Raw genomic sequence first — 25737 nt, forward strand, 5'->3', positions numbered from 1 at the left:
ATTTTGCTTAAATCTCCTCACATTTCCCTCTCCGTACTGGGTGAAGCTGTGGCCAGGATGTAGGTCAGAACAGATGACAGCAGCCCAGCAGGCATTAACCTTAGCCCTCAGCCTACATTCCTGGATTTCAGACACCTGCTGGTGTGAACTTGAAAGTTATTGATCATACCTAGTAAATACACCACCTACTTCTTTGGCTACCTGGAGTATTAAACAATCCACGTAAAGAACTTTGCAGTGACTGACATTATCGTAAACATCCAAAATCTCTCTCCCCGCCCCTCAAGAATAGAAGGCAGTACAAAGACCTTAAAATCTTAAGAGATTGGCCTTGGTCAGTACAAGTAAAGGGCAAAAGATGCTTAAAAGAACACTTTACAAGTCGGGGAGGTAGTGGCTGTGGTAGGGAAGGGATATGGGGAATCCAATTGGGAGACATCGGGATGAACCAGTTAAGTCCCAGTGGGACGGTCTCTGTCTACAAGGAATTTGACAACCAGAGAGCAAGCAGATGCCCAAACTGAATAACCTGATCTTAAGGCAAGCTCTGGCTTATCATCTCTTCTGTAAACTCTCCCTATGAAGATAAGGACTGTTGTATTCACTGATGATCCCAGCACTAGGCTAATCATAGGTGATAAAAAGCCTACAAGGGTAGGTGGGAAAAGGCTCTGGCTGTGTATTTGAGAAAATTCGCATTTTATGTGGCGAGCTGGAGCTACAGAATGGAAAGCTTGTTGTGTGGGGTCCTTCTTTCTATTTACACCTAGAGAAGACCTGTTTCACTGCCAGCAAGTCCAGTCCCTGCCAAGTCAGACTGTACCCCAAAGCCCATGATCAACTGTGCCCTTGAATTTAACACGAACACCAGGAAAGGTTAAGGAATTTTCTTTATTTTTTACAAATTAAGACTATGTAGATTTCATATATTTCTGAATCAAAAACACCTTTGTCTTCACAGTATGAGTTAGAGAATGCAGCCTGAGCTGAAAACCAAGAAACTAGAAAAGAAAGTGATAATTACAGTGATTACTGTATTAAAAACCTGTTAGGCATTTTCTTTAAAAGTATTTTTTTTCTTTTTTAATATCTTGTCATTCTTGGCACTGTTTCTAAAGAAAAACTCCTTTATCCCAAGCAAAAAAGCACAAGAGGTGGAGTTTGGCTTCAGGAGATGTAACTCAGCATCTCAGGCCTGGCAGAGAATTACCAGATTTATGGAGAGCTGCTAATGGGGGCTTAACAGGAAGGAAGTCCCTTTGTAAGTTCTCAAGCCAGGGAATGGAAGCAGCAGCTAAACCAGAGGATGACTTCCTCCGTGGAACGGAGCCATTCTGGGCACACACCACTCTGGGAAAATACCAGCCTGGGAACAAAGTTTCATAGGATGGCACAGTGACATGGTCCATTCACCGAACCAGGACCTATGGTTCCAAACTGCACTGGTTGTGATCAGGGGGAGCCAAAAATGCTACCTACTGGCAATGAGCTTTCAACGGCTTGGTCCCCCTTACACTGAAGCCCCGTGAGTAGCCAGAGCCACAACTGCTCCTGTCACTGCCTCCTGTGCCAGCTGACGGCAGTACACCATGGGGAAGCTGGCATCTCATCAGTACTGTTCATCCACACCTGTAACCACAAAGCTGCATGAAACCTGCTCTCATGGGTTTGGTTACCTGACACCTGCCTGGAAAAAGGCTACAGATTTCTGGACAAAGACAAACAGACCAAAAACTAAAGTGCATCTGTAAAATGAACATTTACCTACTGCCTCAAATCTCTGGCCTGATCCGGACAGGGACAGACAGAAATGCAACTAAGTGCTGTTATGAATGCTGTCTCCCAGTCGTCACAGCCCCATTCTGCTGATCCGAAAAAAGAACCACTTTACTAATAGAAATTTGTTCCCCCATAGCAAATAAGTCCTTCTCTATTTGCCTGGCAGGGTTAGTTACAATTAGCTAGACCTTTAATCTAGGGACCTTTCTCTTGAGACCTTTAATCATAGCCACATGGTAGAGGCCACTCAGTAAGGTAAACCACTTAGAAAAAAATAAGAGCAGGGAAAAGTTAGGAATTCTATGCTATACCTTGCCATTCATAACCAGCCTTTTCATAAATACCTAAGAAGAAGCAGTCTTCCCTCCGTGCTGAATCCTACCCCCGTGGATGGGAAAGCAGGCAGATTCCCTGAGGGTCAGGTAAGGGAACACAAGAGAACCTTGTTCCTTTTGTGATAGCAAGGCATAGATGGGTTTGCCAGTCAAGCAGCAACTTGAGCTCAGAGGAAGCAAAGCATCCACACCGGTAAAGGCTCTTCATTTTCTTGGTAGGGGTTGACAGAAGCTCAGATATAATGAGATTGAGTAACAGTGGGACCAGCAAACTTCTTTCCAAAGGAAAACACACTGCCCAGTCCTACAGGAACTGAGGACAACCAAACAATGCTGCAGAAGAAAGGGCAGCGTGGTTATTCAAGTTCAAGTCCACGTGGTGACGGTCAGCTGGTAAAGCGGACTCCTGGCGTTTGCTCCCTCTGCTGGTCCCATTTCTCATGGTGGGCTGGCTGCCTGAGCCAGGGAAGAGGCTAGGGATGGGGCTGACAGAAAAGGGAATGGAGACAAACCCCAGGAATACGAAGCCAAACTCCAAACTATATTCTGCTAATCAGTTTTTTGATCAAAAAATTCAAAATAGAGAAAACCACAAAGTACAAAAGCTTTTCTGATGCTTTTCATTATCACAGAACACGCCACCTGTAATGTGTGCAAAGAGGAAATGAGGGGTGGAGGGAAAGGAAGTCAAATTGGGAAAGGCTAGATGGTCATTTCATTTCTTCTCTTTCTTCTTGTCCTAAAAACAGGAAAAAAAACCATCCGATTAATTTTTGACATCTGACATTCAAGTTAAAACTCGAGTCAGCCAACAGCTGCATTTGGTTAGGGACTATAAGGGAAGAGGACAATAAAACGGAACGAGAAACGTTCCCTTAGCTCAGAAAGAACTGAACCTTAACAGGATGTCACTTGTAGTACCTGAAGTTACTGGTTAGTAAAACAGACTTAAGGAGAATAAGGGTTAAGTGCACCCCTACCCTCAACCCCTGGTACGTAAGTATTCGTGTGGGTGCCTGAGTACTCTTGGTCTTTCACAACCACCACAGTTCAGTGCCCAACCAGGGAAGGCTGTAGACTGGCAGGCTACAGTGGGAGCTGAAAAAAAGAGGCCAAACTGCGGCCAAGACCACCCACTTTCCATTATGCCTGCAATGTGCTCTACCCTCAAAGGTGAGCATGAATACTCAGCATAAGCCAACTTCAGACACGTCAGACACCTGTCTGGTACTCAGTGCAACTGTGGCACAGCCCAGACAGAGAACCACCAATTCCATCTAGTCACCTGATTCCACCACCGCTGCCCTGTTGTTCCCGAAAGGATCTGGAAGGAGGAGCTCATGGCTTCATTTGTTCTACTGTTGGACTAGACTGTATTTGATATTCACTAACCCTATACAGAATGGTACTTTGGGGGGAAAATTAAAGATCAGTAACAAATGGATATAATTGGTCTACTTCTGAAATTTATTTACAAACGATACTTTTACATAATATTAAAAAATGTTCTTTGGAATATCTTTCCTTGCATCACAACTATTTTTACAGCCTTTAAATTCTTCAAATAGTAAAAATTTTTCTGCTGGCACTGAAGCTCTTTTTCTTTTGATATTAATACCAGGAATTAGTTTAAAAAAAAAAAAAAAGGTTGTTTACATTTGTCCCCTCTTCTCCATCAGCTAAAGTCTTCTGGTTTACACCTCTTATTCAGTGGCCTATCTTACAGAAGCCCCTGGACCCCGACAGTGTGTGAGCAAGTTTTTAAATCTGAAGTATACACAGATGTCAAGCTCCCAGAAGCCACCCTCTCATCTGTGGATGGTGGGCTGACTAACCTTCTCATTCATAGCCAGGATCATCATGAGTTTTCTGAATAGAGTAACAAAATCCAAGAAGAGATCAACACAGTGCCTGAAAGATAAAAGCCAGGTTATGAAGCCAACTTTCCACTCTACTTTATCTACAAGCCCACCAAGGTTCAGAACCTAAATCCCATGCACTGTCCCCTAGAATCAGCCTCTCCAACACTCTATTACTAACTGAGTAAAACCCCAGTGTCTGAGATTCTTTCAGCTCAATGAAGCCATGGCAGAGCAGAGGAAAGAGAGCATGAGTTTTGGACTCAGCAGTGGCCCAAGTCTGAAACTCCTGATCTACCACTAACTACATATGAGACTTGGAGAGGATCACAGCATTAAAAAATTGTATGTATATCTTCTCACTGTTGGAGGTTCAAAGAATACATAAGTATAAAGAGGTAAAAGACTCCTTTCCTCTCCCCTAGCTAAAAGTAACTACTGTAATAGTACAATTATAAAATGATCTTTGATTAATTGTGACAAATGTGTCATGCTGGTACAAGATGTTAACAGAGTGGTATCTGGGAGCTCAGTGTTTTTTTTGTAACTTCTCTAGTAAAAAAAAAATATATACATATATAAAAATTAGTATTACTAGTCCAATTTTGAAAAACCTCTTGTTTTCAGGAATTGAAGAGACCTATGCTATTTGGTGAATAATTCCAAAGCCACGGTATCCCTCAATATATACCTCCAACGCTTAGCCAACTAAGTTCAGTCAGTGCCACCCAGTCCACTCTTATTCCTACCAATGTGGATAGAAAGATAGGTCAGGCAAAGGATCACCCCCATCCCGAGATTAGAAAAGAGCCATGGAGTGGAATGGAATGGCCACCTTCAACCTTTATACTCGTTAAAGCCCTGTTCACACACTTACCAGATATAATCCTTATCTCCATTTTCAGCCTTTTCAATAATGAGTTGAGTATCAAAAAGGACAAAGCCACACATGACCACCAGTCCCACATACAGGTTTGCCTAATGAAAGAATGAGATAAGATTACCATATGGGAGAAGTTGAAGAGAAAAACACATATTTCTTGAAAGCACATCAAATGCTTACCCTATCGACATTAACACTAATGAGAACTGAATAACAATTCTACGCTTATTTTCTTTCTTTCTTTCTTTCTTTTTTTTAAGTCACTAGAAGAGCTTCATCCATTTAACAAGGAGTCACTATGATAGTTAGAAGAGCTTTCCACCCATTTGTTAAAAAGCCTCTGCTGGACTGGCCACAGACTAGTGATCCTGAGCAAACTGTCTTCTCCATGCCCAGCTGCTGTTCTGTCTGTATCTGCACCCACAGCAGAAGGCTCCATCCAAGGGTGGTCAGTGGAGAGGCTTGAAGAGCACTGCCCAACAAAGCCGAGCACCCTGGAGGCTTCGTAGTCTAGCTTGCTTTAGAGTTAAGGAAGAAAAAAAAGTGGGAGCCAAATGGCTGACAGAAATTTATATTTAAAGTCTCACCTGGAAAAGCCAAATGGATCCAAAGAAAAGATTCCCCAGGGAAGACAGTAGCATTAGGCTCATGGCTGACATCAAGATACCTATAAAAGATGGCAAAAAAACCCAGAAAAAACTGTCTTGAGAAATGCCAAAAAGGAGGCAGGCAATTCTATCAAGGACATTCCTTTTTCTAAAAAACAAACAAACAAACAAACAAACAAAAAAACGGCAGCATGCAATTTTAACCCAATTTTGGGAGGTGGGGAAAGAGTCCTAGTGAGAATTCTGGCTAGAGCAGAAACCTCTGCCCTACTTTCTAGCTCACACTTACCTCCCAGGAAGAGGTAGCTACGACGCCTGGCATAGAGTGCACTCAGGGTGAAGCAAGTAAAGATCATTGCTGTTCCCATGAAGGCAGTGGGAAGGATACTGGTAAAGAAAAAGACCATTAGAATAAGGGCGACAGATATAGCCTATACATAAAGTTATATTCATTAACAGTAAAAAGACATAAATCACTTTAAAATACTTACCTTGGGTTGATGGCAATACACAACTCCAGGGCAGGGCCCAGGCCAATTCCTAGAAAATAAAAAACCCAGAACACGACATTACCATCAACTTTTAAAGAGATCCCTTGTCCAAAATCTGATCATTAATAGCACAAGCATGATCAAAGGCCTAAAAAAAAAAAAACAAGCAAAATATGACTAAAGTAATTAAATCACTCTTTCCTCTTAACTGTTTACAGTTTCTTTATAGATACAGCTGTAAACTGTCCTGTAAGCTAAAAATCATGGATGACCTCAGGAGGAATAGAGATTAGACAAAAATGAAGCAGACATGTTTGACATTTGTAAATTTATAAGCTAAAGTGTAAAAGCTGCCAAATTGAAGAGGTGTGATGTGAGACTGTACTGTGGGCAAGGTCAGGGAAGAGAACAGAAGAAATGGATATGGAGCAAAGCAGAGGCTCATGGCTAGCAACCCTGCAGTCATGCAGGACTGATTCCCTTTGTGGCAAAAAAGGGCCAGATTGGTGCTGCAGGTGGGCACCTGCCAACTGGAGGGCACAGGAACAACCTGCTCTAGCGCCAATATTTCCTCCACTCTGGCTACTCGTGTCTCTCCTTCTGATAATCCCACCCCTTTATGCCTCCAAAACTAGCCTTCCCTGATCCAAAAATTTTAATCCCTAAACTCCTTCCTTTCTACAATATCTTCAATGCTGTACAGATTACAGTGTCACTCAGAATAAGTGGTACTAACTCAAATATTGTTTGGCAAGTATTTTTATTATGTAGCATGAGTCCGATTTCCCTTAATAATAATTCTAGAAGGGCTGCACTTTTAATTCTTTTCTTGAGAATCAGCAAAGTGCCTTGTATAATATATCACAGGAACAGATGCTCCCGTGATTAACTGTCAGTGTGGGCCCAACTAAGCCAGATTCTCAGGTCTAGTTTAAGTCTCACATCTACCATTAACAAGTTAGGCCACCTAAGTTCTTGAACCTCATTCATTCACATATGCAATGCCTATTTTTGGACACAAAATAGAAGTTACAGTCTCTGGTCACAAAGAGCTCACCCCCTCTGGATGGGAAAGCAAGATGACCTAGATGAAATAAGAAAGTAATACAAGGCAAAATATACTCAAATGCAAGACTGGATAGTACAGTGTTAGAAGAAACCCAAAAAGGAGAGATCACAGTGGAGTAGGACATTTCAGAGAAAATGCCACAAAAAGAGGTCTGAAGTCTTCTGAAGGAACTGTATGACTGGATGAGACAAAATGTGCCGACACTGGGGCGAATCAGAAAAAATACAAATTTCAGGTCATAGTCTAAAGAGATACTAAAACTAGTTTCCCTCTTCAAAATTAGACCAAGCCCTTAACATACCTGTAAGGAAGGCAAAGCCAGCAAGAAGTCCTAGTCTTTTCTGCTCAGTTTCACGGCTATGGGGTGTTGTCATCAGCCAAATCATCAACCCCAGGGAGCCCAGGGCAGACAGCAGGCCAGCCTGTCAGAACCAAAGTCAATAATTAAATACTTAAAAGTATCAAGTTTATTTTGTAGGAGACCTTACTGTATTCAAATACTCAACTTCCTAACATCTGCCTTTAATGTGGAGGCACTGGAGAAGGCAATGCTTTCTCAGCAGGGGGACTGAGAAGGCCTCGAGGGACAGCATGAAGACCACGGTGGATGCTGAAGCCTCAAATGCTAGGATCCAACCAACCAAGTCAAATATGAAAAGAAACGAGCAGAGAGGAACCAACGTGAGAGTGCCTGAAGTACATTCCAATCTGCAGAACAAGCAGAAATTAAACCCTTTTGATCACTTAACACACACACACAAGAAAAGGCTGAAAAGGTAAGCCCAAAATATTAACAGTAATCACTTTTAGGTGATGGGATAATGGAGACTTTCAATACTTCTTATTGCTTGTCTGTTTTCCCAATTTTTGATAATGTATATGCATTAATTTTGTAGTAGGAAAAAAACAAGTGGGAATTGCTATGGCATTAGAAAAAGAAATCACCACAGACAGATGGGATATAGATGCTGAAGTTCTTTCCTTCCTTTTAAGGTTATTTTCCTACATTATTTTTTAAAAACCACAACCAGAAACAAAAAGGACCACCTTTCCTAAAGGTGGAATATGGTTTTTAAAAAATTTTGTTTCTCCCCTTGTCTGCTCCTCATGCCCAATCACTGTGTGTTCTTCTGTATTCTCATTAGGCAGCTCTGGCAACAGATCCTGGGACCTCCCGGAGTGGGAGAGAGGTGATCATTCTCTTACACCACCTCAGCTTCCTGTTCTGCTATGTTTCTTATTGTCTTTCCTCTGTGTCTGTTGTTATGTCATCTTGCTGTACCAGCTCTCCATGTGGGCCAGCTCACCACTAGGGCCAGCTTGCTTTCACCAGGAGGTCCTGGGAATCGAACCCTGGACCTCCTATATGGTGGGTGGGAGCCCAACTGCTTGAGCCCCAGCCATTTCCCTTTGTTTTCATTTTTTGAGGTACCTGGGGCTAGGGATTGAATCTGGGACCTCATATGTGGGAAGCTGGTGCTCAACCACAGAACCACATCAGCTTCCCTGAGTTGGTTCTATTGAGTGTTTTGCTTATTGTTTTTGTTTTTAGGAGGCACCAGGAATCAAACCCAGGACCTGTGGACAGGCAATTAACTCCTTGCGCCACATCCACTTCCCCTGGAATATGTTTTGGTCCCTAAACTTAAGAGATCAAAGTCCTATCCTTTTGTGTCTACAGTAACTTTTCACACAACTCCATGAGGAGATGCCTGCACATAGTTACCCTCAGCAGTGGCAAATGTCAACACAGGCACATGGCTATATTTACTCTAAAAGGACAAGGCTTGATTAGTGGGAACTCAAACCTTTTTGGTTATTCCCCAAATATCCCTTCTATTCCTGCTGGCCTAACCCAAAATCTACTTCAAAGTAAGAAAATGAGTTGTTCAAGTCTTCACCCAACTACGCGGATAACAGTGTATGAGATAATAAAACGGGTCAATCCTTAGAGTCCCAAACCCTGCCTCGCCTGATAGGTAATCAAACAATCAATGCTTTGTATCCAAGTATTCCCTAGTCGTTCAGGCAGAAAAAAGGAAGTATAGCCTAATAAAAGGGCTACTGTGCTCAAGAATCCTAGGATGCAAGTCATACCACTTCAGGGGTGGCCTGGGGAGGGGAACTGTCTTGTAGATTAGTATACTAAACCAATGTCAGGTTAAAATATTCTGTTTTCAGTATCTAAAGGGGCAGAGTTGCCAGAAAATTTAAATGGCTTTACATGTCATGATTTAATGGATGGCTGAGTTCAGATCTCAAACCACTGATAAGGATTAAGCAGGAGCACTTGAGCCACCCTGCTGAGCTGGTTTCCTCCTAATACAGTTTGTGCCAGAGCAACCAGAAGAGAAGACTGCTTTTACCTGAATGAAATGAGTGACCACATGGACATAGGCCCCTGCAGCTGCCACAAACATACAAAGTGCAAAACTGGCATAGACCTTCTTCAGGTGCTGCTGCGTCGAGGGGGTTCTAGGAAAGAATATGAATAACAACCATCACTCCAGGACCAATCTCATCTATAAGTTAAGAATGATTTCCCCTCTCCTCTCCTTCCTGGGGAATATGGAAAGTTATATTGCAAATAGTTTGATATATTTTGGAAAGAACATATAATTTTTAAATGTTTTGAAAACAGGTTAGCAGAGAATCTTAAATATTGAGAAAGAGCCAAAAGCCTCAAATTATGAATAATCAGTATCCAAATAATTAAGTGACTTTCCAATGACTACACAGCAGCCCTAAGAATGTGGATACCTTTTATCAGCTACCCTGGATTCTGAAAAGCTAATTTGTTAGCTTAATACTACAAAAGTTAATAAACTAGGAAATAAGAAATCTCAGTCAAGATGAAAACACTTACATGTGGGAAAATTTAAAGAGCGCATCAAAGTTGATCTTCCGATCAAATACGTTCATGGTGCCAGAGCCTGTGGGAGACAGCCTCCACTCTAGAAAATCAAGAAAAGAAAGAGAAGTTATTCTAAAGATATTGTGGCATACAACATAAAACGAGTAACAAAGTTACTAATAATACCTGACTTAAAAAAAAAGGAAAACAGTTATCCCAAAATCCTACTGCCCTAACACAACCATTTTCATTTCTATTTCCTTACAGAATACATTTGCAATCATAATCAACCACTTTAAAGGGGAGAGAGGAAATGAACCCATTTTCTTCTCCCTAAAACTATTAAGTTACTATCATTTCATCTGATTTCTATTCTTTCAGAAGGTAATTTGCCACTTTAAAATACTGTTTCTTAAAGAAATTCTCAACAAGCCACCTAGTTAAATTAAAGAGACTCAGTCACTGGAACATAAAGCAATTTTATGTCATCATGTTTTCAGATGCTAGAGAATTCCCTCAGGAAAGCCAGAGAACTCAAATATAAAAAAATAAAACTATAAAGCTGGGTCTCTGGCACCAGGGCTTGCATTTTAAATAAACACATGCAGAAACTTTCTACCTAATGTATTTTAGAGTTGAAATGAAAGGGATTCCTAATTTAAAAAAGAGGTAGGCGCCTATATATACCTCAGTGACAAAGGTATTTATGCAGAAAGGATCTTTTTAAAAAACTTTTTGGCATTAATTTCAGCATCCTTCCTATAGAAAAGTTGCAATAGTACAAAGAATTCCTGTATACTCTTCACCCAGATTTCTTAATGTTAATATTTCAACACATTTGCTTATCCTTTATTCAGCAGTATATAAAATGAAACACAAAGATTAAAAATATTCTTTTCCTAACCATGCAGACACAATGCCTCAGACACAATGCCTCTTTACCCCTAACTACTTCAGTGGGTAAAAACTGAAAATAGTAATCAAAATCAGGAAATTAATCTAAATACAACACTATTTATTAACTAATCTACAGACCTTATTCAGATTTTGCCAACTGCCCCAATATGTCAGAAAGGAGCTTTAAGGGCATTTTTAAACCAAACTATATCTAAGTTACATCAATACCATAAAGAGTTCCTAAATTTTGCTTTTCTCCTATCTCCTATGCAACGCTCAATAAACATGTTCAATAGAACTAAAAATCTAATCAAGGGCTTCCCTAAGCAGAAAGTATCCAAATTCTTATTAGAACTATAGTGCTCAGCCATTTCAGAACACCCGAATGGAGGCAGGAGTTCAAACAGAACTGTACCATGTTTAAAAGGCCAATTACTCACACCCATTCTAACCAGCATCTAGGCGAGGGGTTCTTAACCATTTTTGTTCCATGGACCCCTCTGCCAGTCAGGTGAAAACCATGGACCCCTTACTAAGTCCACACTACACTCTGTATTATTTAATAAATATACCACACCCACACCAACATGTCCCCACAAGAATGTTTGTTTTTTTTTCACTTTTCAATTCATGCTCACAGACCCCTTGTTAAGAACTCCTAATCTAGGCTGATATTCAGCAAATTAATCCAGGGAACAAAAGTTAAAATCCCCAAAGCGATTTCCTGAGGAATCCTGGGCAAGTGGAAAGATGCTACTCTTACAGTTTCCAAACGTCACTACCCTTTGTTTTCTGAGGCTCTCTTCCACACTGACACTATCAAGAGGGGTGGCTTCTCAGATTTTACTTTTCCTTCTCTCCCCAATATCTCTACTCACCTGACACTTTTGCTAGTTCCTTTTCTCAAGGACGGACACGGTGAGAAGCTGCAGAATCTACTAAAGCTGTTGCTCTCACCTCTAAGTCACAGGACTCTGGGCCCTCTTGATCTAGATGGTGCAATTATTGCAGGCTCTTACAGAGCCAACCACAGCCTTCCATAACCACGATGAATTTGTCCTCTAGGGAGCACACTTACAGGATGGCAGAATCCAGCATGTGGAAAGTGTCTTTGTTTAAGGCTTCCATTAACACCCCTAATGACATCCCTAGACAGAAGTTGCAATAACACTGAAGCAACCTTCAGAGTCAAGTTCTTAGTATTCACAACAGCAACAGTAAATTATCTCTTGCTTCCAATTTCAAGAGTTTAAAAAGAAGGGGGGTTAGAGGGTAAGTCAACGAAGACAGGTAAATTCTCGGATACCCAGGGGATTGTTAGTCAGAAACAGGCAACACTCATGTAACCAGACCCTGCTCAGTGGAAACTGTGGGAGGAGAGAATGGTAGAAACTCTCTTTCTCAGTTTTGCTTTTTGACCTTTCCCAAGGGGTGCTGACTGCCTCTTTCCGGGACCCTCTGACAAATGATGGACAAATCAAAATCATCAAAGGTTCTCTGTGTGTGTGTTGGGGGGAGAGAGAGGAAGGATGTCAAACAGGAGTTTCTCCCTGATTTAGCTGTTGCTTGTAGATTAAAATATAAATAATAAAATGAAATGAAAACTTCAGTTTTGCAACATCACTACTTATTCCAAATTTTATGGAGGAAAAAAAGAAAAAAAGGAAGCAGATGTGGCTCAAGCAACTGGGCTCCTGTCTACCATATAGGAGGTCCAAGGTTCGATACCCAGGACCTCCAAGTGAAGCGCAAAGGCAAGCTGGCCCGTGTAGCGAGCTGGCCCACAGAGTGCTGCCCTGTGCAGGAGTGCTGGACCACGCAAAGAGCTGATGCAGCAAGATGACTCAACAAAAAGAGACACAGGAGAGATAATAAGAGACACAGCAGACCAGGGAGCTGAGGTGGTGCAAGTATAATCGCCTCTCAACCACTCTGGAAAGGTCCCAGGATCAGCTCCTGGAGCTGCCTAATGAGAATATAAGCAGACAGAGAAGAACATACAGGGAATGGACACAGAGAGCAGACAATGGATGAAGGGGGCAGAAATAAATCTTTAAAAAAAAAGAGAGAGAGAGAATGGAAAAACACATTTAACATAGTAAGACATTTATTTCAGCAGTTAAAATGGGAAGGGGGGGAGCACAGTGGATCTTAGAATCAGGAAATATGACAGTTTACTCTAAATCTTTTCCAAACAGACAGATATGTAATGAGATAAAACTGTTCTTAGAAGTTTGGCAGATGGATAAACTTATCAGAGGTTTCTGTCTTAGCCTCAAAAATAGCTGTGCTCAGAAGGTGTACAGAAAAGAGACCACTATGCAAACTCAGTTGAACAAGGTTAAGCTGCATTTATAACTCAATATCAGCAGCTCCCATACCAAAAGTGTTTTAACAGCCAGCTCTCAACAGAGCTTTAACTGTTCAAAACCATTAACCAAGTAACATTCCAGAAAGGGTCCACAGTTAAAAAAAAAAAAAGTACATTTACAAATAGTTCAACATTTCTTCAATATAGTCTTCCAAATATACATAAAACAATTACAAAATTAATACCAGCACAATGGCATCACCCTGGACCCTACCTAGTACCAGTACCCAGTTCCACAAATAACTAAAATGGGGGTGGGGGGGAGAGCAGGGGGGAGTAATATTACATACGAGGTGGATAGTGCCTCCCAGAGTCCTGGGAAATTTGCCTACATAGCATTTGTAAATGAGCGGTAAATATTTTGGTGTTAATTATCACCAAATTCTTCTAATTTGGTTCAGAGTCTCATTTTCTCTTCATCCTTAGAACAAAAATGCCCAAATTGGGAAGCAGATATGGCTCAAGCAATTGGGCTCCTGTCTACCATATAGAAGGTCCAGGGTTTGATGCCCAGGGTCTCCTGGTGAAGGCAGCTGGCCTGTGTGGTGAGCTGGCCCACACAGAGAGGTGGTGCAGCAAGATGACGCAACAAAGAGACACACAAAGGAGAGATGATAAGAGACATAGCAGATGAGGGAGCTGAGGTGGTGCAAGAGAACGGTCCAGTGTCTCCCACTCTGGAAAGTCCCAGGATCAGTTCCCGGAGCTGCCTAATTAGAACACAAGCAGACACAGAAGAGCACACAGCAAATGGGCACAAAAAGCAGACGGGGAGAGACGGGGGGGGGGGGGGGGGGGGGGATTGTAAATCAATCAATCAATCTTTTAAAAAAAAAACGCCCAAATTCATCCTGGCTGTTTCATGTCCATACTGCTAAAGCTCTGTTGGAAGTGTCGCCATTCTGTGGTTCCCCAGGGCCAGTATCCTCTGCCACAGTCAACCAAAAACAAAGTAAAAAACTAAGAGTTTAATACCTGGCTTTTACAAGAAACAAAAAGCAAGCATATTTTGAGTTAAGTGTTACTGTAATCTGTTCTCCCTTTTTAGGGGTGGGAGTAGGGGGACACAGCAGGAAGAGGAAAGGGGAGACAGCTATTCTTATCAAGGGACTTCTTTTTTTTTTAATTTGTTTTTATTTATTTCTCTCTCGTTTCCCTCCTGTCATCTGCTCTGTGTCCTTTCGCTGTGTGTTCTTCCGTGTCTGCTTACATTCTTGTCAGCGGCACCGGGAATCTGTGTCTTTTTTGTTGCGTCATCTTGCTGCATCAGCTCTCCGTGTGTATGGCTCCACTCCTGGGCAGGCTGCACTTTTTTTCCCCACACAGGTAGGCTCTCCTTACAGGACGCACTCCTTGCGTGTGGGCTTCCTGTACATGGAGGACACCCCTGCATGGCACAGCACTCCTTCTGCACATCAACACTGCACAAGGGCCAGCTCACCACACCGATCAGGAGGCCCTGGGTTTGAACCTGGGACCTCCCACGTGGTAGGCAGAAACTCTATCAGTTGCACCAATTCTGCTTCCCTCCAATGGACATTTAAGACTTATTAAATCCCTTAATGTTCTGTTTCAGTTACCTCCCTTACCCTTGCCCTAAATGCAAGATTATCAAGGGCCAAGCCTTCAATTAAAAGAAAAAAAAAACAAACACAAACCAAAAACATGTATTAAGTACATTGGGTATGAAACGTGCCAGTGGCCAAAAGCTATGCAAAAAAGGAGCCATCAGGTATTGGCATGCATTTTTAAAAAATCCTTTCCTTTGAAAAATCAAAGTGCTGATCAATGTTGGAGCTAGGACAGACTGCCTCAGTGTCTACACAGTTTAACAATACTAAACCAGCAAGTCAAAGAAACATTGCTGACGCATCTAAAAGTTAGTTTGTAAATTATATGGTTCTTTATTCCTGTGATTAATTCAACCATCTTGACATTAAAAGAGAAGAAAAAATCCCATGTGATTAGAAAACAAAGAAAGGTGGGATTTGCAATTTTTCAGCAGTTTTTCCTATTGAATAGTTTTCAGACTCTGGAAAACCATGTCCCTGGCCCAGTGGTTAAGGTCTGCTCCATTTGAATCCTGGCTACTATTTCCTTAGCTGTGTGATATGTATCAAGTTTCTGGCACTTAACCTCTGTGTGCCAGTTTCCTCATCTGCAAAAAAAAAGAAACAAACAAAAAAAAAAAACCAAAAACTACCCAGTTTCCTCATCTGTAAAATTAGGAATATATAATATTCGCAACTCAGAAGGTTGAGGATTAAGTGAGAAAATACAAGTAAAGTCTGTAGAATAGTGCTTCATACATAGAAAAACAAAATACTGGAGTAATTTAGAAAATTTGAAAACTGTTACATCTTTAGTATTTATAAATGTACTTTCTGTGGTTAATTCTATAGAGGTACTTACAGAATTAGAAAATACAAAACTGAATCATTCTAGCATCTTTTTAATATAAATAAAATGCACTGATGCAAAGGTAAAAACAAATCGTAGAACTCTGTTCAGAAACAGTAAGTTTTCTCCCCTCATTAGATCTGCGTAGCCTTCTCTAACTACATCAAGTTTATAATCTAGGCTGGTATGTGTATACTGATCATATGTGCTTTGATATCTTGGCCAGAAAGAATTCACAGCAAAAATCAGATTCAAGGTCTTAACATATTCTAAGACGTTGCTTTAAGAAGAGCTACAATTAACATTCTTTAAAAACCTGCAATAGCAATGTTTAAAAATACAGTAGTAAAGACTGAAGTATAAACTTAAAAAATATATATATATATATTTTATCTTTTTTTTTATTTTAAAGATTTATTTATTTATTTCTCTCCCCTTTCCCACCCCCTACCCCGGTTGTCTGTTCTCTGTGTCTATTTGCTTCGGCTTCTTTGTCCGCTTCTGTTGTTGTCAGCAGCACGGGAATCTGTGTTTCTTTTTGTTGTGTCATCTTGCTGCATCATCTCTCCGTGTGTGTGGCACTATTCCTGGGCAGGCTGCACTTTCTTTCGCACTGGGCGGCCCTCCTTACGGGGCGCACTCCTTGCGCATGGGGCTCCCCTACGCGGGGACACCCCTGTGTGGCACGGCACTCCTTGCGCATCAGCACTGCGCATGGGCCAGCTCCACACGGGTCAAGGAGGCCCGTGGTTTGAACCGCGGACCTCCCATGTGGTAGACGGACACCCTAACCACTGGGCCATGTCCACCGCCCTCATCTTGTTATGTCATGAATTTCTAATGGCCAATTCCAATTTCACTTTCTTTGCCTTTAATTATTTGCAGTAAATGTTCTTTAGCGTTAAGATTCTAATTGTATGCTGAATTCAATACAAGTTAACTATCATTATTATTGGTATAAATTGTCATTACCTCAAGTCCTCAGTGAAATCCATTGAAAATGTCTGATTTGCCCTTTTAAAAGTTTAATTTTAGAAGACATTTAACTCAGGTCTGATTTGCATATGCACTGTAAATTCCTTTTTAAAAAATTTTATTAAACCATTAACTCACAGTACTATATATATCCTGAAGGTCTGATACTTGTCTAAATGAAAGTAAAATTATAAACTTGAATTTAAAGGAACTTGATAGGCGGTGGACTTGGCCCAGTGGATAGGGCGTCCGTCTACCACATGGGAGGCCCACGGTTCAAACCCCAGGCCTCCTTGACCCGTGTGGAGCTGGCCCATGCGCAGTGCCCTGCCACGCAGGGGTCCCCCCTGTGTAGGGGAGCCCCATATGCAAGGAGTGCGCCCCGTAAGGAGAGCTGCCCAGCGCGAAAGAAAGTACAGCCTGCCCAGGAATGGCGCCGTACACACGGAGAGCTGACACAAGATGACGCAACAAAAAGAAACAGAGATTCCTGTGCCACTGACAACAACAGAAGCAGACAAAGATGACGCAGCAAATAGAAACAGAGAACAGACAACCCGGGTGGGGGGAGAAAGGGGAGAGAAATAAATAAAGGAACTTGATAAATATTATTACTGGTTAAAATTATTTTTGTTTAAACAACATGCCTCTCTTCTGGCACATTTATACTGTACCTCCTGTCCCAAAGGGCCACGATACATTCTGAGACAGCGTAATAGCCACTAAGTGATATCTGATACAGTAGAGAAGTAAACGGTCATTAGCTTTATGCTTTCATTGCCACTCCCAGAAGGTGGGTCGTCAGCTCAGTTTCAGGACAATCCAAAGAATTCCATTTCTGGGAAACAGACTGGGCTATGATGATCCCAAATCCGATGCATGACAAATGTTCCAGACTCCTCTTTAACTTGAACTAATATCCCTGAATTTGCTAACACTGAATCCTCTCTACCGGATGACCTCAAAAACAAATTGGCTAACTGGAGATGGAATACCATTGAGTAGATACTGCCTTCAACAAATTATCTTTTGTACCAAACCTTGACACTATCAAATTTCCCTCTCCATAAGCACAATTGTTTGACACAGAATCATAAGAAGGTCCCAATTTCTTAAATACTTAAACTTCAAGTATAAACCAGCAAGCCCTTCCAACACGGTATTTGGCCTAAATGATCAGCAGTCACAGATAAGGACAAACAGCACACTCAACTGAACCTTTTTTCAAGAGTTTTGAATTTCAGTTAATTGTGCAGGAAGCTCTTACACATTAGGTTGTGGACACCTAGAGAGTAGGATTTACCTCTGATTCAGCTCAATATCCCCCAGACTTAAGCACAACCAAGAAAATTGAGAGCAAATCTAGACCTCATTATCAGGTTTAGAGTGCAGCAATCTCAAATCAACATTCCCGAGCCAGCTCAGAGCAGAGCCTATCTCCAGGGGTTATTCAGGTGGTCCTACAAGCCAAACCTATGTCCCTTCTCTCCTTGGTCTTCAAACACTGTCTCTGGAAAACAAAAAATGTGTATAAAAACTACAAAGGGCTCCATGAAACTTGGGGGTGGGAGGGATAAAACAGACACTTCTACCAGAGTCTACAGTCAAGTAAACACAGCAAAGGAAAATTTAGAAAGTAGAGCACCAGGATCTTAGTTAAAAATGGGAATTTTTTAAAAGTCACACTAACAAAAATCATATGAAAACTCTATTTTATATCCCTTTATTTCCTACTGCTACCAGTCCATTTCACTGCTATTCAGTGGTTTCCCCAGAAAATATTCAAGTAGTTTATGAAATAAAGTGAAACTCTTTAGGCCAGCAGTAGTACCTACTACAATAACACTGACTACATTTATGTAAAATCTTAGGACTTCCAAAGTTCTTTAACATATATCAACCCATGAGGAAAAGGCAAGAATGATTAATCCTACTTTAAATAATTATTCAAAAAAGGTAGCATAATAGCGGCAACAGCACTGGATTTAGAGTCACAGTCCTGCCATTTTCAACCATATAACCCTGGGAAACTCAGGGCCATCTCAGCTTCTTTAGTTGTTAAACAAGGATGATAATTCATACCTGCTCTACAAAGCTCCCTAGCTCAGTAGATGTAAATAAAATCTGTGGGACACAGTTACAAAGTGCTAGATAATAGTAATTATTGATTTAATCAACATCAGAAAGTTACACAGCAGAGCCAGGACCCAATTCGGGGTCTTCTGACATTTAAAATCCAGTGCTCTTTCTACTCCCCCATCCTACAATAGGAAAGTAAATTTTCATTAATGCAATCGCAGCCACAGGTCAAGAAAAATCTAAAAAAAAAAAGGTAATGTAACATATGCTGATTCATAGGACACTTCTCTGTATTTTTCAATAGTTCGGCAATGAGAATGAACTATGTCCATAATCGGAAGGAAAAAAAAGAAAATGCTAATTATCTGGATTATTTTTACCTTCCCTATCTTTAGGAGAGTAAGGTTTCAGTTCGACAATGCGGGACGAAAGGAAGAAAGAAAGTACTGAGCAATGTTCCACAACAAGATGAATAATGGAAGAAGGAAACTCTGGATCCAAATTACAGACTGCATTTCTGAAGGATTAATCCATGATGTCCCCACTGGAGGAAAACGGCAAACAGACTCTAAATATCAACATATTCTTAAAACCAGAACAAAAAAATATGAGACAAAGAGGAATAAGGAAAACACCAAACAGAGTAAATATAATGATTACATAAAAGTGTTTCCAGAAGCATGTGGTTATGCAACTCGGGTAACATTTCTTGAACTAAATTCTAGAACTACACACACAACTGAAAGAAAGAACTAGAAATAAATATCAATAAGTAACTAGAAAAGCCATTAACCTTTAACCTTAAAATTCATGTCTGTTTCAGGCAGTCAGCTCTTCTACCGAGTTAAATATTCACAAATTAACCATTGCTGGAACAAGTTCAGAGGGGTTTTGTTGTTGTTTGGTCAATGAAAGGCTGAAGTGTAAATATCCAAGAATACCAAAACCTACTTATTACCACAGCCCCAGCAAGTAGATCCAAGGGAACAAACGAAACAAAACAACACCGCTCAAAGACGCCTTTCCGGAGCAGCCTTTGATTAAGACGCCCACAAGGCTCAGGACCCAGCAGGGCCGCCTCACCTGTCCAAAGGTAACCAATCAGACCGGACCGGGCTGCCCCGAGGCGCAGGGAAGCCCGGCCAAGCCCCGGCCTCTTCTCACCACACGCCTCTGCTGCTGGCTTCCAAGTAACTGAGGAGCTTCGCGTGTCACAGACGAGTGTGACATCACCCGCCCCGCAGTGACAGGGCAGCCTGCCGGGCCAGGCCCTTCGGAGCCTCGGCCCCGGGCGCTCCCCCGGAGGAGGCCGGACTAGGGGACCCGCAGCCAAGCAGCGATCGGTTGGGTGGGGACGGGAAGCTCGTGAGGTTTCGCTTTCATTCGACTCGGAAGGAGGCGGCGGGAAATAGCCTGAATTCAAGAGGTCGGGGCTGGGTCAAGGGGCCGCGGCGTCTACACTTGGTAGAAAGGAAAGGGAGAAAGAACGCGGAGAGCCAGGGAGAAGGGGCCCTCCGTCGAGCTTCGGCGCGAAATAAGACGCCTCGACGCCACCAAGGACCCCACAGACTCGCCCCGCCCCACCTCACCTCCGAACAGCTGCGCATGCGCGCCACTAATCCCCTAGCCTCCCCGCCCGGCTTTCCGGAGTTCGGTCGCCGAACAGGGCCTGGGCCCCTAGGGTGGAGTCTGTCCGAAAACAGAGGCTATTCCCATTCTTACTGAGACAGTATCTACTACGGCAGCCTTTCCTTCTCTCACTCCCAGTCTGCTCAGTCCTAGCTTCAAACGTGCCTTCTTACCGCCTTTCTCAAGCCAACGCAGCTCTTCCGACACCGGATACGCTTCTGACTCTCCCAGGGTCGGTTCGAGACTCTTTACCCAGCGACCGCCCCTAGAGGAAGCCCCGCCCCACGCCCCTCTTAAGCCCAGCTCTCATTGGCCATTGGCCCCCTTTCTGCTTTTCCATTGGCTGTATGTGATAAACATCGGCTGCTAATTTCGGAGCCATTAGCTTGTGCTTTTGTCGGTCAAGACTCTAGCCACCAATCGGCGTCGTAATAAAGGTCTCCGCCTACTTCCCCCCACAATAAGGAAGGCTCACTATCCCCGACCGCCCCTAGCGGGCGAAGTCAGAAGAGGCGGGTTCCGGCGAGACAACTGGTAAGAGATGGACCGCCCCCATAACTGCGAAGTCCCAGAGTTCGGGTTTTAGGCTTCTCGTGGAATGTTAGAGAGGGACTGATATTCAGAGAAGGATACCTTGAAAAGCGCACCCATAGATTTACTCTGACTCTCTAGCGGAGGTCACGCTTCAGAGGCCCTTTGAAGGCTCGGCGAGCCTCCAGGAGGGCGAGGAAGAAACAGCAGCTCCAGTCCTTATTCAGACCCGTGAACCCCAACCCGGAGGTCACCATGCAAGCCAAGCGGGCGGGGTCAGCATAGCCATAGTCATAGTGGGTGGGGTGGGTGGGAGAGGGGACGAGGGCGGCGGCGACCTGGCCGAGCTGCCCTGGCGTCTTCCGTGGAGACCAGCCAAGGGAGAGCAAACGGCTGGAGTTTTCCTCCCAGGTCTTGTCCTCAGCAAAGGAGCACAGCTTGTGCAAGAACTTCAGAGGAAGTTGTAGATGTGGCATTACCCCTTAGGAGTTAACGAAAGTGAAAAGAAATTTCCGAACTATCAGTAAATATAAAAATACTTTTTTTTAAACTGATTTATCTTTCTAATATCTCTATAAAAATAAAAACAGTCCTAAGTGGCAATCAAAGAGTATGCAACTAAAAAATAAAGCAACTAAAGGATTTAGTGGTTGTCAGGTAGTTAATGTTCTTTTTCTGGATTTTTGACATTTGGGTTTTGTTAGCATTGGAAAATCTGTAATACTTTCTTTTCTCATTCTAAATAAATATTCATTTTATTACACAATTTTGTATTAATAATTTTGTTTTCTTAGAGTCCTGCAAATTATATATGTTTCAGGACTCACAAAACAGATCCACCCTTGTTCCTTTGTTTTACAGATGAGGACTTAGGCCCATGGATGCAAAAGTCTTTGGCAAAATCAGGGAAGGTATTTAGAGTAAGCATCTGATCAGTGGAAATTAGATCAGAATCCAGGATTTAAGAAATTACTTTCTGTAAAGATAGAATACATAGCTTTTCAGTCAAGTATGCAAATGTGCAGGTAGTTTCTCAAAACACAAGCTCAGGTTGGCAACAAAAAAATTTATTTTCTGTAATGTGAAGTAATTTTCACTCTGATATCTGTCCCACCAGGGTGGGAGAAAATACATTCTCAGTTCTTTTCCCCACCCCAGTTTCTGCCACAATTCTGAGTCCAAAGTGCTGGGGAACAGGACTTCATCTGTTTCCTACTCACGAATCCACACAGGTTGCTGCAGAAGTTATTATCTTTGGACTAGTGTGGCTCTTTCAGACATAACAGGTTTGTTTCCATGCCATAATTAAGGCACAAGAAACCCTTTGTGGAAGTGGACTTGGCCCAGTGGATAGGGCGTCCGTCTACCACATGGGAGGTCCGCGGTTCAAACCCCAGGCCTCTTTGACCAGTGATGAGCTGGCCCACGCACAGTGCTGCTGTGCGCAAGGAGTAACCTGCCATGCAGGGGTGTCTCCCACTTAGGGGAGCCCCACATGCAAGGAGTGTGCCCCATAAGAAGAGCCGCCCAGCGTGAAAGAAATTTCAGCCAGCCCAGGAATGGTGCCGCACACACGGAGAACTGACACAACAAGATGATGCAACAAAAAGAGACACAGATTCCCGTGCCACTGACAACAGCAGAAGCGGACAAAAAGAAGAACACATAGCAAATGGACACAGAGAACAGACACCGGGGCGGGGGGGGGAAGAGGAGAGAAATAAAAAAATTTTTTTTTAAAAAAAGAAACCCTTTGTTAGGTGAGGGGTTCTTAACTGTGTTTGTCCGATGGACCTCTTTGCCAGTCAGGTGAAAACCACTGACCCCCATACTAAGTCCACACTATATTGTGTATAATTTAATAAACATATCACACCTGTACCAACACATCCCCACAAGAATAATGTTTCTTTGAATTTTAATTCAAGCTCACGGTCCCTCTATTAAGAACGCCTGTGTTAGGTTAATTATGTAGCTCCCTGCCTAGGAAAATAGGTTGCTGACAGTTTGACCTGCATACTATTGACAGTCATAAGTTATTCATTCTTTGAGGGTCTACTATGTGCCAGACATTGTTTTATTAGGCACCTGTGGATACATCAATGAACAAAACACAAAGATCACTGCCCTTTTGAGGAACTACTAAGCTATCTGCCAAAGCAGTTGCTACACTATTTCACATTCCCACCAAAAAAATGTATGTGGGTTCCAACTTTTCCATATCCTTGTCAATATTTGTTACTCACGGAAGCGGACTTGGCCCAGTGGTTAGGGAGTCTGTCTACCACATGGGAGGTCCACAGTTCAAACCCCCAGCCTCCTCGACCCGTGTGGAGCTGGCCCATGCACAGCGCTGATGCGCGCAAGGAGTGCCCTGCCACGCAGGGGTGCCCCTGCGTAGGGGAGCCCCACATGCAAGGAGCGCACCCTATAAGGAGAGCCGCCCAGCGAGAAATAAAGTGCAGCCTGCCTAAGAATGGCGCTACCCACACAGAGAGCTGACACAACAAGATGACGCAACAAAAAGAAACACAGATTCCCGTGCCGCTGACAGCAACAGAAGCGGACAAAAAAGAACACAGAGCAAATAGACACAGAGAACAGACAATGGGGTGGCGGAAGGGGAGAGAAATAAATAAAATAAATCTTTTATTTTTTATTTTTTTATAGTTTTGTTTTTTTAAGATTTATTTATTTCTCTCCCCTCCCCCCCCCCCCCCCCACACCGGTTGTCTGTTCTCTGTGTCTATTTGCTGCGTCTTCTTTGTCTGCTTCTGTTGTTGTAAGCCGCACTGGAATCTGTGTTCCTTTTTGTTGCATCATCTTGTTGTGTCAGCGCTCCGTATGTGCGGCACCATTCCTGGGCAGGCTACACTTTCCTTCGTGCTGGGCGGCTTTCCTTATGGGCCACACTCCTTGCACGTGGGGCTCCCCTACGCGGGGGACACCCCTGCGTGGCAGGGCACTCCTTGCGCGCATCAGCACTGCACATGGGCCAGCTGCACACGGGTCAAGGAGGCCGGGGGTTTGAACCGCGGACCTCCCATGTGGTAGACGGACACCCTAACCACTGGGCCAAGTCCGCAGCCAATAAATAAATATTTAAAAAAAAAAAATTGTTATTCATGTCTTTTATTATATCCAAGTGAGTGTGAAGCGGTAACTCATTTTGGTTTTGATTTGCATTTCTGTGATAACTAATGCTGCTGAGCATCTTATCAGATGCTTATTTATCACTGTATATCTTCTTTGGAGAAATGGCTATTCAAAATGTTTGCCCATTTTTAAAAATTGAGTTTTGTCTTTTTATTGTTGACTTGTAAGGCTTCTTTTTATTTTCTGGATACTTCTCAGATATTTGATTTGCAAATATTTTCTCCCATTCCATGTTTTTTTTTTTGTTCACTTTATTGGTGAGCCTTTGAAGCTGTGGTGGTTTGAAGCTGTATATACCCCAGAAAAACATGTTCTTAAATCAATCCATTCCTGTGGGTGTGAACCCATTGCAAGCAGGACCTCTTGATTAGGTTACTTCAGTTAAGGTATGGCGCACATCAATCAGGATGGGTCTTAATCCTATCACTAGAGTCCTTTATAAGAGAATGAATGCCTTTTTTAAAAATGGGCAAATGTTTCAAATAACCATTTCTCCAAAGAAGATATACAGTGATAAATAAGCACCTGACATATGCTTTATCTCTGACTCAGAGATAAAACCACAGGAAGCAAGAAGATGGAATGGAACCTGGAAGAGAAGGAAGACACCAGGAGATGCCGCCATGTGCCTTGCCATATGACAGTGGAGCCAAGAATCATCAGCAATCCCAGAACGCCAGACTGGGAAGAAAGCATTACCTGGATGATAACTTGATTGGAACTTTTTCCCACCTTCAAAGCATGAGTGAATCAATTCCCATTGTTTAAGCTGATCCATTTCATGGTATTTGTTGGAACAGCCTAGGAAAGTAAAACAAGCACAAAAGCTTTTCATTTTGATGAAGTCTCATTTATCTACTTTTTTTCTTTGGTTGCTTGTGATTTAGGTAACATGTAAGAATTTAATCATTTTTAAAACAAATTGTTTAAATAGAGGACCCACAAAAACATGTTTGCCTAGAGTCCCACACACCTTAAGAGCAGCCTGTTCTGACCACCTTCCAATTCTTAGAAGTAAAACACTTAGCAGTAAATACTTTTAAGGCGTGGAGAATTAGTCTACACCTTTTGAAGGGTGGGATCTCAAGAAATTTGCAGACATGTTTAAAACCACTACACCTGGAATTGGGTAATTACCATCAACTGAGATGGGGAAGGCTGCAGGAAGGAAAAATTCTGTTTTGGACATTTTTTTTTAATATGGTAGCATTAAAAGAATATAAGATACTTCTTATACCTATGTCTATCAAACTGGAAAAATAAAACACTGGAAAGACTAAATGTTTCCCCAAAATGGGTAGAAGCATATTTCTGGAAGTGAAAACTGTTTAAGGTAGTTTTAAAAATATGACCTCAAATGTTTTGACACTGTTCCCATCAAGAGTTTGAGTCCATGTCCTCTCCTCTTGAATCTGGGCACCCTTTGAGTTTGCCTGCTTCAGCTCTCAGAGTAAGGAGGAAGTGATGCTTTCTTTTAGGAGTTGATGTGACTTCTAAGGCTAGGTCATAAAACCCATGAAACTTCTGCCTGGATTGCTTGGAACACTTGCTCTTGGGATATCCCCTCTTGAGATACTCTTTCTCAGGACCCACCCACCAGCCTATGAGCCTAAGTTATTCAAGAGGACACGTGTAGGTGTTCTTGTCAACAGTCCCAGCTGAACCTAGGGTTTGCTATCCCAGCCCAGGTGCTGCACATGTGAATGAAGGAGCATTAAGTTTAGTCCAGCCTTCATTTGCATCACCCCTGCCATTTGAGTCTGTCCAGCTGATGCCCTCCTGTGTCTGTCCAAATCCCTCATAGAACCAATGAACCTAAAA

General features: G+C 42.4%; 2 protein-coding genes across 4 annotated transcripts in view; one reads left to right on the top strand and one right to left on the bottom strand.

The window, feature by feature from the left end:
* Positions 1–872: 872 nt before the first annotated feature.
* On the bottom strand, positions 873–20508 carry TMBIM6 (transmembrane BAX inhibitor motif containing 6). Of its 3 annotated transcripts, none has more exons than XM_071218911.1 (10): positions 20395–20508; positions 9891–9978; positions 9391–9499; positions 7326–7446; positions 5956–6004; positions 5754–5851; positions 5444–5523; positions 4851–4951; positions 3950–4025; positions 873–2853 (listed from the first exon to the last, which is right to left on the bottom strand). In XM_071218911.1, the coding sequence occupies exons 2-10, from the start codon at positions 9944–9946 to the stop codon at positions 2830–2832; spliced, it is 714 nt and encodes a 237-aa protein (XP_071075012.1). In that variant the 5' UTR covers positions 9947–9978; positions 20395–20508; the 3' UTR covers positions 873–2829. The 3 variants fall into 3 exon arrangements, with proteins under 3 accessions (XP_071075012.1, XP_058164257.1, XP_058164258.1); XM_058308274.2 differs by having other exon boundaries at positions 20403–20505; XM_058308275.2 differs by lacking the exon at positions 20395–20508 and adding an exon at positions 19684–20193.
* Positions 20509–20708: 200 nt separating this feature from the next.
* FMNL3 (formin like 3) overlaps positions 20709–25737 on the top strand; it is a 73522-nt gene continuing 68493 nt past the window's right edge. The window contains exon 1 of the mRNA XM_058308268.2: positions 20709–20763. The gene's annotated coding sequence lies outside the window, so the exon portion shown is untranslated. The remainder of the gene's footprint in view (positions 20764–25737) is intronic.

The sequence above is a fragment of the Dasypus novemcinctus genome, chromosome 12 (genome assembly GCF_030445035.2).
Source record: "Dasypus novemcinctus isolate mDasNov1 chromosome 12, mDasNov1.1.hap2, whole genome shotgun sequence".
Lineage (NCBI taxonomy): Eukaryota > Metazoa > Chordata > Mammalia > Cingulata > Dasypodidae > Dasypus > Dasypus novemcinctus.

Bases quoted from the DNA above. Each gene is read 5' to 3' on its own strand.
- TMBIM6 (XM_071218911.1), bottom strand. From the start codon at position 9,946: ATGAACGTATTTGATCGGAAGATCAACTTTGATGCGCTCTTTAAATTT. The intron at 7,447-9,390 runs GTAAAAGCAGTC...TGGTTCTGACAG, and splicing joins TGGTCACTCATTTCATTCAG to GCTGGCCTGCTGTCTGCCCT. The intron at 5,524-5,753 runs GTAAGTGTGAGC...CATCTTTTATAG, and splicing joins TAGCTACCTCTTCCTGGGAG to GTATCTTGATGTCAGCCATG.